The following is a 16,881-nucleotide window of genomic DNA, read 5'->3' as shown; positions in this document are numbered from 1 at the left end:
CAGTTAAGTTTTCATTTTACTTTTGTTCTAATTTTCAAAAGCCGGTGCTTTGCCATTTATTTAACATAAACGTTTTTTATTTTGTATTCCTTTCTTATTCATTTATTTATTTAACATAAACGTTTTTCGTTTCGTGTTCCCTTCTTATTTGTTTTTTATTTATTTATTTGCTGCACACATTGTGCCGTGATTACTCATTTTGTTAATATAGGCAACTTATCTTACGCACCAAAATATTTTCACATGCAATATAAGGGGAAGAATACAATTTTTTTCTCTTTTAGCAGCAGGGCGGACTGACCGGTAGTACATTCTGTCAAAGTCCAGAACGGCCACCGACGGCCTACGGCCGTGACCAGGGTCGGACTGGCCATCTGGAGTACCGGAACTTTTCCCGGTGGGCCGCTAACGTATGGGGCCGGAATGGATGCTTGGGCCAGACAGACGGACGCATTATAAACGTGAATGCACGCAACGCGAAGGCATTAGCGAGTCGGACACGTATGCATGTAACGCAATGACACATTACATACAACACCCCCCTCCCCGTCGACAGAAATGGTGGAGGGCCGATGCCATCAAACACCCCCCACCCACCGTCTACAGAAATGGTGGAGTGCCGATGTGGGCCGAATAATCCAGGGCCGATTTTGCTTCCCAGACCGCCTCTATTTAGCAGAGAATGTCTTTTATTTTCCTTATCATTGCATACATTTAATTGCGACAACAAAATATCTTATTGTAAGATAGGCTATTTAACGTTAATGTTTATCTAATATTCATTTCGTATTTATTTTTTGCTTGATGTGTGCTGTGATTATTCGTTTTGTAAGGTCTGTGTTTATTATAAGCAAATTGTCATCGTACTTCTTTGTAGTTTTGTGGGTTTTTTAAACATATTGAACCCACCATTAATTCAAGTAAATTCCGTTTCCGAAGTGCCGCTAATTCAAAAATGAAAGTAAAATGCGCCATGCGCATGGCTGCATCTTCGACCACCCCATCAAACCCCCCCACCCCCGGTGTCACTGGTACGACCGGTGGGAAAATTTCACTACCGCCAAACCATGCCCAATTTTCTGCCTGCCCTGACCATTGCCTGTATCGTTTGTGGATTAAAGCTGCATTTAGATCTTCAACCCCTTCAAGTCTCGGAGCAGTTTGTGACATATTAATTGTATGTGCTTTAAATTTTGAGTCATCTTAAAAAAGGGAAAGTGATAAATGATACTAGAACATCAATAATAAGCTAATAGACAGACTGACAGATATAAACTGACACATCTACCACTCTCTCACGTTTCCAGAAGGTTTAATCACCTGGAAAGCCTCTTTTGCCTCTTCATCATCATCATCACCTCTGGACCATGGATGAGATGGTTGGGAGTCCAAACTGCGTCCGAAGATGTCAATGTAAAAGAAGACAAACTCCTCCTTAGGCAGACCTGCCCTGTGGAAGTTTACCATTAGCTGACGGAAAATATCTGGAGAACAGCATACAAACACCACTGTAATGAAAGAGAGAGAGAGATATTTTAACCTCATTCTACAAATTTTGAAAACAATTACTGATCAAACACTATGGCCAGGTTTCACAGACAAAGGCTTAGCTTAAGCCAGGACTATGCCTTAGTAAAATTTTGATATTTAAGTCGCTTTTATTAAAATTCCTTAGATAAAAATATTACTGGTGTGCATCTTGACACAAAACAATGGCAATGACATATTTTAAGATATGTCAGGGCGATTTATTTTCAGTTAAGACAGCTCAAACTTTCATTTTAGTCTGGGACTAGTCTTAATCCTTGTCTGTGAAATATTGTATATACAGTATATACAGCATAAAATGAATGAAAAAAAACTATGTAAGTTTCGCAAAAAAAACAGATATCCTCCATAAACAGAACAAATTTTCCCATTATTTATTATTAATTGGTGACTCACAAAACATAAAAACGACTTAAAAAAAGAAATAGAAATAGAAATATAACAGAATATGGAGCAGTCTGAATATAGCAGCATTGTACTGCCTTGAGCTCTTTTACCAGAACTGACTATAATCAATGCCATAATGATATTTCCTCAGCATTACTTGTCAATATAACACATCCAGACAGGAACTAGCAAACATTCATTTTTGTTTATCTGTCTAAGTGTGTCTGCATGGGAGCTAAATTGATTTACTGCCATCAAATGTACCTATCAAATGTAAATGTACTTTTACCTGATAACTGGTTACTCACAATTGCTATAAATTTGAAAAGCAGACACACTCTTTATTTTCCATTATTCATTTGTTATTGACCAAAGCAGAGCTTCTTTTCAATGTTTTTAATAATCAAAAATAGACAGACGAGAGAAGGAACCATAAACAGGGGAAGAAAGAGACTCGGACAAGAAAACAAAATGCTTCATTAGCTCTGATCAAATCAGAGAGGTTATCACAGAGACAGAGAGAAAGCGACAGAACTTGACTCCAAACCAGACTGCCACTGAGTGTGTGTGAGTGTGTGTGTGTGTGTGTGTGTGTGCGTGTGCGTGTCGTGTGTGTGTGTGTGTGTGTGCGTGTGTGTGTGTGCGTGTGTGTGTGTGTTCTGTTTGTATATCCCGGTGGGACCTAAACTGAATACACACCAACACATGGGATCGTGTCACCGTGGGGACAAAATTGGGTCCCACGGGCAAAAAAAGCTAATAAATTGTACAGAACAATATTTTTACAAATCTAAAAATGCAAAAGTGTTCTATGATTTTAGGTTTAGGATAGGGTTAGGGATAATATACAGTTTGTAACAGTATAAAAACATTGTGTGTGTGTGTGTGTGTGTGTGTGTGTGTGTGTGTGTGTGTGTGTGTGTGTGTGTGTGTGCGTGTGTGCGTGTGTGCGTGTGTGTGTGTGCGTGCGTGCTGTGCGTGTGTGTGCGTGCATGTGTGCGTGCGTGCGTGTGCATACATTACACAAATTCAGTTTACATTTACATTTGGAAGACACTTTTATCCAAAGCGACTTACATTGCATTGTTCTAAACATGTATTTCTAACTATGTTCCATCCCCTGGGATCGAATCCATGACCTTGGCGTTGCTAGCGCCATGCTCTAACCACTGAGCCACAGGAAAGCTTAAGTTTAAATGGATAGTCCACCCAGAAATAAAATTTCTGTCATTATTTATTAACTTATTTATTAATTTATTAAGTTATTCTGAGAAATGTTAAATTAAAAGATTTTACTAGGCTATATCTATACAGTGGGATTCAATTATGGGGGGCAATGTCATTTGATTACCAATGTTCTTCAAAATATGTTTTGTGTTTGGCATAAGAAAGTCATACAGGTTTGGAATGACATAAGGGCAAACTAGCCTTTTAAAACACTTATGAGGCATTCAGTAACTCCGTCTAGTTGTTTTTTTATGCAGGAATATGCCCTGAACTGTGTTTTATCTGCAATTGACAGCAAGAGAGAGAGAGACCAGGCAATCTCTCTCTGTAAATAGCAGATCTTGGTAGAGAGAGGGGTCTAATAACAGCTCAGGCTTGTTTGGTTTGTATCGGACTGGAAGGAATATGCATCCTGTATAATTTAGGACCAATTGACCCTTCGCAAAACCCCACCCCCCTTCGTTCCTGTTGCTATGTCCAACAAGCTATCGGTATCAGCCATGCACTCCCAGTATAAATGTGTGCACTCCCTGGGGAAATAGTGAAGAATTTCTGGAAAAATGACACGCTGATTTCAGACAGAAAGGTCTGCAATACGCATTCGAGGGACACATTCAGGATTTGAGATAACTGTAAAAATAATTATACCTAGATATATTTGCTTCCACACCAGCAGACGATAACGTTAAGTTAATTCTTACTCGCACGATGCAGTAGGCTACTACTGTCACACAAATGGATGTATAGCTAACCTTAATGTGTTACATTAATTGTTTATATTTACTCCGAAATTTGTAGTAATGACAATTTTAGAGAGAGAGTAACTTCGGGCAGTTTTTTGTGTGGCCGTGAGCCTTCTTTGTGAAAACGAAAGTAAACTTTTAAATATTAGTTCAGTACAGAAACGAATAACAGTCCATTAGTGTCTTAATCTTTATTTGTGTATAATACAACAAACACAGTACAGCTGTTGCTTTACGACTTCATTGCTGAAAACGTCTTTCCTTTAAAATGTCACTGCAAATGCTGCTCTCTGAAGGCTGAAGGTGCACTCATCACATCACAGGGACACAAAGCATCTTTCAAGCTTGCTCATACATGTAATATGTATATCAATAAGTATTATATTCCGCCTTAAAACACCACTTCCCGAACGCTTCCTGTCTGTAATTCGTACATTAATGATTCCAACAATGTCGTGTCTCGTATCTGTATTGGTATAGTTGTGATGTGAACTCTGCTATTCTCCTTCATTAGAATGATTTTAATGACTTAGTTATCCTTTATCGTTATAGTGTCAACATCCATTAAAGCTGGGTATATATCTCTCTGTTTACTAATACAATAATTAAAAAGCTATTTTTTCATATTAATCACCACAGCTCTACTACTACACGTTTGTCGGACTGGTTTGTTTGTCGTACAAAATGGCTGTCAGTCACGGGGGGGCACATAATATCGGCGTTATGATTGGTTTGATTGCCTGTCAATCAAACTGCTTGCGAAGGGTCAATTGTGAAAGTCTTGGACACAACATGATGTAAATACAAATCCAAAGTTTACAATGGTGGGTTTGAACTAAAATAACGCAGAATTCTGCTTAGAATTGATGGTTTTCATATTGTACAGAATCTATATTTTATCTTCTCAAACAAACCTTTCTGCATTTTTACATTTTCAAATAAACATTATTTAGATTTTTAAGCTGTTTTCCTCATGGAGACCAAAATGTGTCCCCACATTGTCAAAGGTTTCTGGTATTACTATCAATGTGGGGTCATTTGGTCCCAAAACTGTGGTGTTTACCAGGACCACACACACAGGAGGTCAGCAGGCTACAACACTATCACATGCATGTGAAACTAAATGAAGAATAGGGATCCAGGATACAAAGGGTGCCGTACACTGTGAGTCAGAGGTTCTGTTCTGTCTGGTGCTCTCAGAACAGCCCACACGTCTACAGAAAAAAATAACTAACCAGAGCAAGACCTTTACATGATCTGCCCACATACCTGTTGCCATGACAAAAACAGCTGTATATCTCTCTGTAAGGTGTGGAAAAAGCAAGAGAAAGAAGAAGAGAAGGAAAGAGACAGAGAACACAGTGTCCACAAGAACAGCAACCTACATCAAAAAACAAATTGCACCATTTGTGCGCACAGCCAATGCCACCAATGCAAATGCAATCAGGACGTTTTGATTTCCCCGTTCATGATGGATCACGGCCTCCTAGAGTGATGCACACACTTCATTTAATTATCAAAGCAAGTCCATATGAAAAATGCCAATCTGTTTTGGAAAGGAGTGTGTCAGGTGTAAGAAACAGACTGTCACAGAGATAAAACAACCCATTACTCAGTCAAATGCACATCAGTATGAGATAAAGACCTGGAGAGGGACTGCTGGCTGATAATTAACCTAACAGAGTAAAACACTATTTTCGGAACGGTTAAACATTGACCAGCACTCAGCATGCAGACACTTCACATTTCTCAGACTCTTATCTAAACATTGGTTTTCCTTTGACTGGAGGGACAGTAAATTATTGGATGGTTTTGTGGTTCAGGTTACATTTCACACATCCTATTCAGTTCACTATAATTAAACATTTGTAAGTCGCTTTGGTAAGAAAGAATCTGCTACCTCAAATAGGTAGTTGACATGACAATTTCAGTGCCACGTGCCCTCACTGCCTGCTCATATTATTCAAATGTATTTATACTAATATTTCTAGTTTTTTAAAACATGTAGATGAAAAATGTTACATTACATTACATTTATTAAATTTAACAAGATAATCTGATGAATAGCAGTTCTGTCATTTAACAGTCAGTAACATATAGCAAATCAAATTCTAAACGACACAAAATTTCCTTTTCTCACCTTAAAAATGTTTCTTCTGTAAATCTATTATGTTTTACAGAGATGTTTTATAACTATTCTACCTAGTTGTCAGAATGTTTCAATTGAAAATGTAAAAGGAAAAGTACTGTAAATAAGTCTTATCTTAAGCCAGTTCTATGCTTTAGTCAAATTAGAATATTTAAAGTGATAGTTTACCCAAAAATGAAAATTCTGAATCATTTACTCACCATCTTGTCATTTCAAACCTGTATGACTTTTTCTTCTGCAGAACACAAAATTCACTTATATTGTATAGATACAAAACCAATGCAAGTCAATATATCTTCAAAATATCTTCTTTTGTGTTCTGCAGAAGAAACAAAGTCATACATGTTTGAGTAAATATGACATAATGACAGAATTTTCATTTTTGGGTGAATTATCCCTTGTTGCTTTGATAAAAACGGCTTGGAAAAAAAACATTACTGTTGTGCATCTTGAGACAAAACAATGGCACAGATATATTTTAAGATATGTCAGAGCATGATATTTTCAGTTAGGATGGCTCTACCATTTATTGTATGTTTGGAGAAACATCTATACATTCAAAACCATGCACACCATCATATCACCACACAACCTCGTCCATGAGAAAAAGTGAGTCAGCCTTCTAAACAAGTGCTAATCACAGCCTGCTTTATGGAATCAGATGAGGAGGTACGTTGTAATTGCAATCGAGCAAAACGGATGCACATTGTGCCTGTTCGATATTGACTTGTTCATAAAATGCGAAGCCGTTCTCTATGCGCTACAATTAGGCTGAGAGCAGAGCACAAGAAAGTTTACATTTGCTTTCCTGTAATATCCAATTCTCTGAAAGCAAAAAAATCATTAGGAAACAATTTGATGTTAACATGCACATCAATTTTTTCGGTTTTCTGTTCCTTCATTTAATAATATTTGTATATAACAGAGACCATATCACCCATTTGTAAAAAGCTTCAACACCTCAAGTAAATGTATTACATAAATAATAATTATTATTTATACAAATAATTTAATTTTATAATTTTATACCTAGAATTCTGATAATCTAATTTCACCAAAAGCAAGGTTTAATCAGTTCCGTGTCCATGAAGCAGAAGTCATAAAATACAAATTCTGCCCAAAGTCTCCAGAGTAAATAAACTCTTATACATGAAATATACATACAAACACACATTCACACAGTGTGTGTGTAGCTAAAAAATTGTGAAGTACAAAGAAACAACTTCTGTCTGATCTGAGAACTAATGAATCCGAGGTAGATGAGATTGTTACAGCTTCGTGCACAGACTCAAATCCAACAAATTAAAATCAGGAACAAGAATAAAACAGCTGCTTTGCATTATTTATTCCTTTTGACTGTTATGTTTTAGCTCTGTTACACTTCCTTTTAAAAGCCTGATTAAGCCTTAGCCGTAAATTTTTCTAAAGGATATCGACACTACAGTTACAGGCACAACACTCCAGCAGCTACACTGAACGATCAGAGCAATTACAGCAAGAAATAGAAGCAGATCTATTGATCAGGATGGAATCCTTGAAGCCTCGTTCTTATGTGCCTGCCAGCGAGAGCCGATGAGATGTGCAAAGAGGCACGCAGACGCGCTAACTTATTCAGCTATTTCTTCACGAGATCTTCAGCGATGTGACAGAAACAGAAAGTAATCATTATGGTGTGTTTAACCTCACTCTATTATCGGGTGGGACGATACATATGGCAGCTCTCTGTGAGAGGAAAAACGTCAATTATGAAAGTGATGTCAATTCTACAGCATCAGATAGTGCAGAGGAAGTGAAGCCGACTCACATGAGAACAAAAGACAAAAAAGGCATTCAATTGGCATCTATAGTGACCGCATCAGCATTTTTTCTGTTACATTAGGGGTCATAAATGATGTTTATACTGTACTGTATTATTATTTATTCATATGAAATGCAACACCAGTGCAGCTTATGATCCAGATGTTCATCTTGCTATAGTTTAAAGTCGGCATTGGTCTGTTGATCTAAACAACTTTCCACCCTTTAGTGGTTTTAAAGGGATTTGCTTGACACAAATCTGACATTTGAATGTGGAAAGACCACTTGCAGGATGGAAGCGTAAATTCTGGCCTCTGGCACGCATACGTCCTTAAAAAAACTCGGCTAATTTGTGAAAATACCCATTCAGACTCACGTGTGTCACGTCTGTCCTCTAATGCCGTTTAACACAAGCCAGTATGGTTGCAAATGATATTAGCGCAGGAATCAGTGTGTGATGTACGGGAGACCTGCTTAATATTACCTCATGAAGAGGAAGTGAGGTCATTGTGTTAAAGTGATACTTCAACCAAATATGAAAGTTCTGTCATCATTTACCCACCCTTTTGTCATTTCAAACCTGTATGACTGTCTTATTTCTGCAGAACGCAAAAGAAGATATTTTGAATAATGTTGGTAACCGGCACCCATTCCCTTACATTGGTTTTGTGTAGAGATGCACCGATTGCAATTTTCTTTGGCGATTCCGATTTCCGATTTTATTACAAGTGAAACCTGCCGATTCTGATTTTTATATATATAAATATGCCGATTTTTGTATATAAAACCATATTAACTTTTCTTCAATACACATTTTTTTTATTTTCATTGAATAAATGATTGAACATTACAATTTCCTCAAATTTCCCTAAATGCAGTTCTTCAATTTGCATTAAATTACAGAATCTTCTCTTTCCCAAACAACTCTTAAATTGAATAACTCTGTGACTGAAAAGAAGTACAAATAATAAAATATAACTAAACATGTCACTTAATTTACCTTTTTCATTTTTGTACTCATCTCACAAAAGTCTAAGATAACAATAAAATACTTCAACTTTATTCTCGTCTGTTTCCGTTTATGAAACTAACATTGCTTTATTTCATTTTTTCTGAAATGTAAAATAAATTGTCTTTATCTTGTGTCTGTAGGATTAAAAGAAGTGGGTTGATTTTTGCTGCAACTTCAATAAAAAAGTTATAAAATCTTATGAGTGAATTCTACTCTAAAGATGTATATGTATTTGCAGTTTTTTGTGTTAGTAAAGAACTCAATCCGATATATATCACATATATTGGTTGATTTATTCATTGTTTTATATTTGGGATTTTTAAAAACAAGTAGAAGTCGTGTTGAATGTCATTTTACCTAGGTGAAATGACCACAGTTTTAACGTAAGACAAGGAATCAGGTTGAATGGAATTTACGTTTGTTTTACACAGAGTGAACGACTTCAACATAAGTTTAGCATGATGCTAATAGCATCACTGTTAGCATACATACCCCATGTAGACGGAGCAGCGAGAGATGAACTACAGTGCACCTTTTTGTCTGTACAGTACATGATGCGCGTGCACACGCGTGCAGTCAGCGGATATGAGAGATGCGCGTCAGTCAGCAGAGACTCGCGGTCCGGTGGACCCACATGCGAGTATAAACGAGCCGTGAAAGACAGGCTGTGCGCGCGAACGTTTACATGTTTACTTGCGGCTTTGAGTGTACTGACGGCTGTGACGTTCTTGCCCGCATCACGGGAAACAGAAGATCGGCTTGGAATCGGCGAGACGTGAGACTGACCGGCCGGTCACCGGTCGGGCCGATCATACGAAAAACCGGCCGATTCCGATCTCTTGCCGGTCAATCGGTGCACCTCTAGTTTTGTGCCCGTACAATAGAAGTGAATGGGTGCAGGCGCTGTTCAGTTACCAACTTTGGGTAACACTTTATTTTACGGTGCCCTTGTTACACGTTACATGTATTTACTATAGTATTTACTATACATTATGCATAATTACAACCAAACCCTGACCCAAACCCTATAGTAAGTACATGTAGTTAATTTATATTACTCAGTACTTAAATGTATAATTACACTGTAACACGGAAACTGTAAAATAAAGTGTAACCCAACTTTGTTTAACATATCTTCTTTTGTGTGCTAAAGAAGAAAGATGGTCATACGGGTTAAAGAGGGTAAGTAATTGATAACAGACTTCTCATTTTTGGGTGATCGCTTTAAATTGCCTAAAGATAGGTGTAGTTGAATCCTAAGGTCAGAAACGATAGGAAACATTGGCAAAAAAAATTCACACAAATTAGTGTGTAGTTGTCTATTCCTTTATGTTCTTCACCCTGTGTAGTACAGATTAATACCTAAATTGATCCAGATGGATAAAAATCTAGGGAGAAGAACAGCATAGAGATTTAGGTAGGCTAGAGTTCAGTTCAGCATGACCGCTGTTGCGCTCTGCAACCATGGTGACGAGAGGGCAAGAAGCTCACACGGTGTCACGAACGAGGTGTGAGACACGGAGAGAGGACCCAAGTGCAGACAGGGTAAGGGGTAAACTAGACTTTATTAAATAATAACAAGACGAAAAACAAAAACCCACAATGGGGCAAAACCAAAACACGGGTATACACAAAACCAGGTAAGGGGAAACACGAAATACCTGGTCACATTACAAAGCTACACATAACATATACATGGGGATACAAAAAACTAACTATACTAGCAAAGACACAGACTCACCACACCGTCACACACGAGTGACAACAGAACTATGATCAGCCCAGGACAGAAAACACAGGGACCTTATAAAGGGGGACAAAACAAGAGGGAACAGGTGTGGGGCATGAACTAATTAACAATCAAAACGAGGAGACGAAAGGGCTGGAACAGAGACGCAACACCGGAGAGTGGAAGGCCAACAGGGTCAAAACGCTTCTCTTCACATAAAACAAGAGGTTCTGTCATGGTTCTGCCACTAGGTCAAGAAAAGCAAGACAAGATGGGGCAGAACCAGGACACACGGATTGACATTTTAGTTAAAAAGAAGACCATTCTTCATCAGAACATTCTTTCAGTTCCTCCTCAAAATGTCCTAAAATGAACTTTTATTAAATAAAAACTCATTCATGTCCTAGTCCTGTTTGCCTGGAATCAGTTAGAAATGTTGCTTAGTTGGTTTGTGAGTTGGTTTGTTCAGAATTTAAGAAGTTTAGATCTCAACAGACGTTTCTTCAAACACATCCAAAATGACAGATGCAGGGGACCAATAAACAGCATCTTCCTCTTGGCACTTTGGAGCTGAGGTCCACTTTGATACTGGTTTCCACCATGTGCCGAATCAGGTGTGATTGAGGTAATGGGGTACATGGAAGGTTTAACCAGAGAAGCACAGCCCTCATCCACAGAGCAGTTTTGAAGTGTGTGCGTGTGTGGGATCTGCACGTTATTAGCTGAAGCTCTTTAAGTGCATCATCTCAAGGATTTACAATGGCCAGCGAAGAATTAAAGACCACTCTCGTCGCTGTTTACAAGCTGGCTGTTTTGTCCTGTCCAAATATAATAGAGATTCCCAAATAAAATGCAGCTGATGTTCTCTTCCGTGTAGCTTTATCAATTCAAGGATATGCAGTAAAAGCCGGTCACAGATGGTACTTATCTCAATGAGCTATTTCTACATGACCTAACCCTTAAAAATGACACCCAATGTATTTGGGCTGTTTCATACATAATATTTTGGACTAAAGCTAGTAATCTTTTTGTGTTTGACTGTAACCTGATTTCTTCAAGTGCAGCTATAATCTCAAATGGAAAACAATACATTATCTCCATACAGGAAAGACTGCAGTGTTGCCTATATCAGAACGGTGGACTATATTAGAGATTCCGATCTCGCGGGAGGTTTGTGTCTCCATGTGTTGTCTGCCTGCAGCTGATGTTGTGAGGATGTTCTATGAGGGGAAAGTGGCAGGTGGTGTGGAAGAGCATTTCCGCTCTTCTGAGAACTCTGGAAAAAGTTACGACTCCACAGGTAATCACCACACAGGTGCTGATCAGTCAGAGAGACTCCAAAACATTCCTGCATCAACAAAATAATTTCGTCCGACTTCTGTCCCATTCCCTCTGCCTCCCAGGTTATGTGTGGTCGGGTCAATAGGTGAGTTCTTGAACTTGGATGATGCAGTGGTACTAAAACTGACCCTGGACTTGTTCTTAATCCATTGCCAGGGCTTTCATTTACACTCCAGACAGGGCCAAGACTCTTTTAGCTTTTTAAAAGCAGAACATTTTAGATTACAAAGCATTCTTTATGGAGGATCATTAAAAGGAATACCGCTGATATCATCTCCTTAAACAAAAGCAAACTCATGTCCGCCAACAGGGTCCTGTATCTTCAAAGGGTTGTTTGAAATTCACACGGTCCTTATCTTTAAAACCAGTCATCAGACTATTTTTATTTTACAAGTAATAAAACTTGTTTTTATAGCAAGATTCAATTCTGAGCTCTAATACAATTTTCATCATTCAGTGACTCAGCGGAAGATCCAGTGACTTAAAATGAAGAGTAAATGCTTAATAGTTGCAAAGATTGCATGACAAATCCAAACTTTGCAGGAAATGCCAAGAGATCCGATAGTGTGCTTAAAAATTGTTTTGGACGGTCGCAGGGGTTTTGACCTCCGTTAATAAATGTTTTCTGTTGACATTTTAATGCCCCCGTGGGAACTGAATAGAAGGCTTAAAGCACAAGTTACCCAATATAACTTCTGCTGGACACAGGTTTCCTGAGTATTTTCTTTCCTGTACCATAAATCTAAAAATTCTGAGAACAGATATCGAAGATTCATGCTAAATTTGATAGTCATGCATGCATTGCACCCTCCTCAAAAAAAAAAAAAAAAAATATATACATACATATACATATACATACACACACATATACTGTATATATACACACACACACATACACACATGTCTGGTTTACTATCTCCGTGGGGACAGTCCATAGGCGTAATGTTTTTATACTGTACAAACTGTACATTTTATCCCTAACCCTACCCCTAAACCTAAAGATCATAGAAAGCTTTTTGCATTTTTAGATTTTTAAAAAATATTGTTCTGTACAATTTATAAGCTTTTTTGCCCATGGAGACCTCAATTTTGGTCCCCACGGTGACACAAGTCCCCATGTGTTGGTGTGCATTCAGGTTTAGGTCCCCGCCGGGGTATAAAAACATGTCCACACACACACCCACACATATATATATAAAAGTATATACATATATATACACACACATACAGTATATATATATATATATATATATATATACTGTATATACACACACACACACATTATATATACACACACATATACTGTATATGGGGGGAATCAAGAGGATGCGATTGCACAGGAAAGATCTATGAATTTTGGATGTTCATGATGTTATGTTTTATAAAATGTCATTCAATCAGAATCAGAAAAAAAAACATTTCCAGCAGCCCTCCAACACTCTACCATTTTCAGTCTCATCCACCTTTATCTCATGAATGCTATATCTTTCAGCCTGTAAGCCATTAAACTTGTTATAGGTCTTGGGCAGGTCATCTTTTGCAGCATTTAAATCTGAATCACAGAGTGCAGCACAAATCAAGCTCAGCAGGCAAAGAAACAAGGCTACCATCACAGCCAGTTATCTTTAGACTCACTGTCCCTGGCAGTAAAAGGAGCGTCCAAGCTCTACCAGATTTGCTGAGACCATCACTCTTTCAAAATGATAGCTAATCTATAACTATAAACAAAGGCAGTTTCTATTATCACAAAAATGTTGTTCCTCCAGTTCAACTAGAAGAGTATGGCACTAGCAACGCCAAGGTCACAGTTTCAAATCCCAGGGAACACACAATTGATAATCATATACAATAGAGATGCTGAAAGTCGCTTTGGATTAAGTGAGTGCCTAAATGTAAATTACACTTTATACACTTTGCACAAAATATACTGCTTCACCACTGGCCTTTAAAGTGATAGTTCACCCCAAAATATCATTTATTCAAATTTATGTCTGTCAAAACCTGTATGTGACCCTTTCTTCTGCAGAACACAAAATAAGATATTTGGAGAACTGTCTCAGTGGTTTTGTGTCCGTACAATGGAAGTCAATGGGGCCACTGTTGTTTGGATGTTCTTCAAAAAATAAAAAAAACTGATTACATCAAATACATCAGACATTCAGACAGTTCCAGAAAAGCAAAAGATGTTTGCTCACCTCTGCCATCTTCCTGGATCTTGTGCAGGAGGTCGGAATAGTTCACAGGCCCTGTATTCTCCTCAAACACCAGGTCCACGTTGGTTATGTTGTTCTCCTGTATCTCAGTGTACAGCCCCTCCAGTGCGAAGTAGCACGCCCTCTCGCCCATTTTAGTGTCACTGAACATCAGCAGGGTGTGTTGGTGCCACCCAAAATGCCTATATAGGTGTAGGGCTTACTCGCCCAATTTTTTGTGCGTGGGGCCAGTGTTAGTAATAGACGTGTACATTGCCATGTGCAGGAATGCTACAGCAGGTGCCCCTGCTGTGACCATGGGGAGACCCCAGTGAGTGGTGAACAACCCAACTGGAGAGGAAGTATAGTCACAGCCGGGCCCTATGAAAGCCCAAGGGTTGTGTTCAAACTTCAGATCCACAGCCATGAGTGGGGCGATGGATTCGGAACAGATACCGTCTCTGTCCTCACTGTTGGCAAAGATGTGCCGGAGGTGATGCCGGGGCAGCAGGGTGGGGTCGGCATTGACGCGGGCGATGGCGCGGTCCAAAGCGGGTCCCACGCGAGGCCATGCCCAGGGGTAGGAAGTGTTATACTGAGGGAGTATTACAGCCAGTATGATGTCATCTGTGCTGTTGTGTGTGGGTCCGTGGGGCCCTTGGCGCCTGCTGGTCTTGGTTGAGATTGGCAGAGTCAAAAAGCACATCAAGAGCGAAAGCAGCAGAGACGATCTGCCTCCCGCAAAGTGGAGCAACAGACTCATATCACATCAGCTCACGCTTCCGACAGCTCAAGAACACTGCACACTCACACACACACACTCACACTCACACACAGTATTAAATGAGGTTCTAGTGACCGAATGGTAAAAAAAACACCTAAATAAACAGACAAAATTACACTTGAATCCTACACTGACAAAATAAAAATAATGTCTTTTCTACATGGACACATTATCATAATGAGACATGGTTAAAAAAGATGCTGTGTAAAAATAGAACATTTTCAGTTTTACCATTTTAATTCTATAGAAAAATAAACTGCTTACTTTTGAGAACTCTGTTCTGTGTTACAAACTAGTGTTGAAATAGTTAGCACAATAATATGTATAAAAATTATATGTTTAATATTTAAAGGGATACTTCACTCAAAAATGAAATTTCAGTTATCATTTGTTTGGAAATGTTTGGAAGAATGCTTATAACCAAACAGATCTTGCCCCCCATTGACTCCCATAGTAGGAAAGATTACTTATTTTTTTTGTACTGTTGAACACAAAAGAAGACATTTTGATGACTGTAGAACAGTTTGGGGGCACTTTTGACTACCATTGTATTTTTTCCTACTATGGGAGTCAATAGGGGGCAAAATCTGTCTGGTTATAAGCATTCTTCCAAATATCTTTCTCGGTGTTTATCAGACCAAAAAGACATTTATACAGATTTGGAACAAGTCGAAGTTGAGTGAATGATGACAGAATTTTCGTTTTTGAGTGAAGCATCCCTTTAAACACATAAAAGAAAAACTTGAACTGCATTTATGGGAATTTTTTATGGGAAAGGAATACTAAAAAGCATTTTTAATTTGGTAAAAATGAACCTGATCTAACTAGAAAATTACTTTATGATAGTAATTTCATTCAATTACTTTTCATTCAAGCCAGAATATAGCACCACCCCTAAACCTCACCATCACCCGGGTGAAAGCAGATCGTACTAAAATATGCAAATAAGATTCCTTTAAAATATCCAAATCAAAAAACAGTTACAAAGGTGCTGTGAGATTGCACACCTCTTGCTATTTTGTTCAGAACTAAAAAATGAACAAAAAACTGAATACACCGAAATAGCTGAATGCAAAAGCTGAAAGTAATGTGCGCAAAAAATGAATCAACCATTAAATTAAATAATGACAGTGATCTATCATCACAAATAATCATGTTTTCTTTCTAAAATACCTTTTACACATGATGTCTTCTGGTCTCAGCATCAGCACAAGTATAACAGTTCTGAATGGAAAACATCCCTGCCTCTGAGGAACTCATCTCCGCGGGCTGATCGTGTGTCACTCAAGAGAGTGCCAACAGCAGCAGTGATTTACTCAAATCACATTACCTAACGTGAAGCTCCGCCTCATCTTCATGCCGAGCTGCATTCACTCCGGGCTTCTGAGGGTATTAATGCCTCTCAGCTGCAGTTAATGCTGGAGAGAGAGAGCGAGAGAGAGAGAGAGAGAGAGAGGAGGGAGGACCTACCCTAGTGTACTGTATCTTCAGGCTGTCAGACAGATCAGGAAAAAGGTTGCCCACTGGTCAGAGCAGCACTTCAGAATGTTCTCAGTTATATACATTCACAAACTGAATGCACTTCTCACAGTTCCAGTCGCTGCAAACCAATGCCATTCAAATCGATGAGATCACCACTGAATCATACCTATAAAATAAACGGCTTTAATAGAGCTAAAGGTGGTGGCGCATGAGAACAGAGCAAGAGGTCACAAAGGTTTAAACGCTGCTGTGATATGATAGCCTGACACCGTCATTTGTTGAAGAGGTACCCAATGACCCTTAGAGAGGAGGTTATAAGCTGCCCAGTAGGATACGTCACCCATGGTTCACGACAAGCTTTATCTGCCGACCACACTCTGTTTTAGTTCTCAGCTTTTCCTGTACTGACCTTCCTGGGTGTGTGCTTGTGGCTGTATGATGCAAAAATGCATGTCTGCTTGGTTTCTGTAATGGTTCTTTGGTTGAGCTT

The 16,881-nt window shown here is 38.7% G+C and overlaps 1 protein-coding gene across 1 annotated transcript in view; it reads right to left on the bottom strand.

Moving 5' to 3' along the window:
- Positions 1-16,281, bottom strand: part of npr1b (natriuretic peptide receptor 1b) — a 37,424-nt gene extending 21,143 nt beyond the window's left edge. The window contains 3 exon segments of the mRNA XM_057341139.1: positions 1,321-1,508; positions 14,129-14,924; positions 16,083-16,281. Of these exon segments, the coding sequence (XP_057197122.1) occupies positions 1,321-1,508; positions 14,129-14,888 (948 nt within the window). The 5' untranslated portion in view covers positions 14,889-14,924; positions 16,083-16,281.
- Positions 16,282-16,881: the final 600 nt, after the last annotated feature.

This window comes from Triplophysa rosa, linkage group LG8, assembly GCF_024868665.1.
Source record: "Triplophysa rosa linkage group LG8, Trosa_1v2, whole genome shotgun sequence".
Taxonomy (NCBI): Eukaryota; Metazoa; Chordata; class Actinopteri; order Cypriniformes; family Nemacheilidae; genus Triplophysa; species Triplophysa rosa.
The sequence above is the reverse complement of the archived record's forward strand: the minus strand, read 5'-3'. Positions and strand labels throughout refer to the sequence as shown.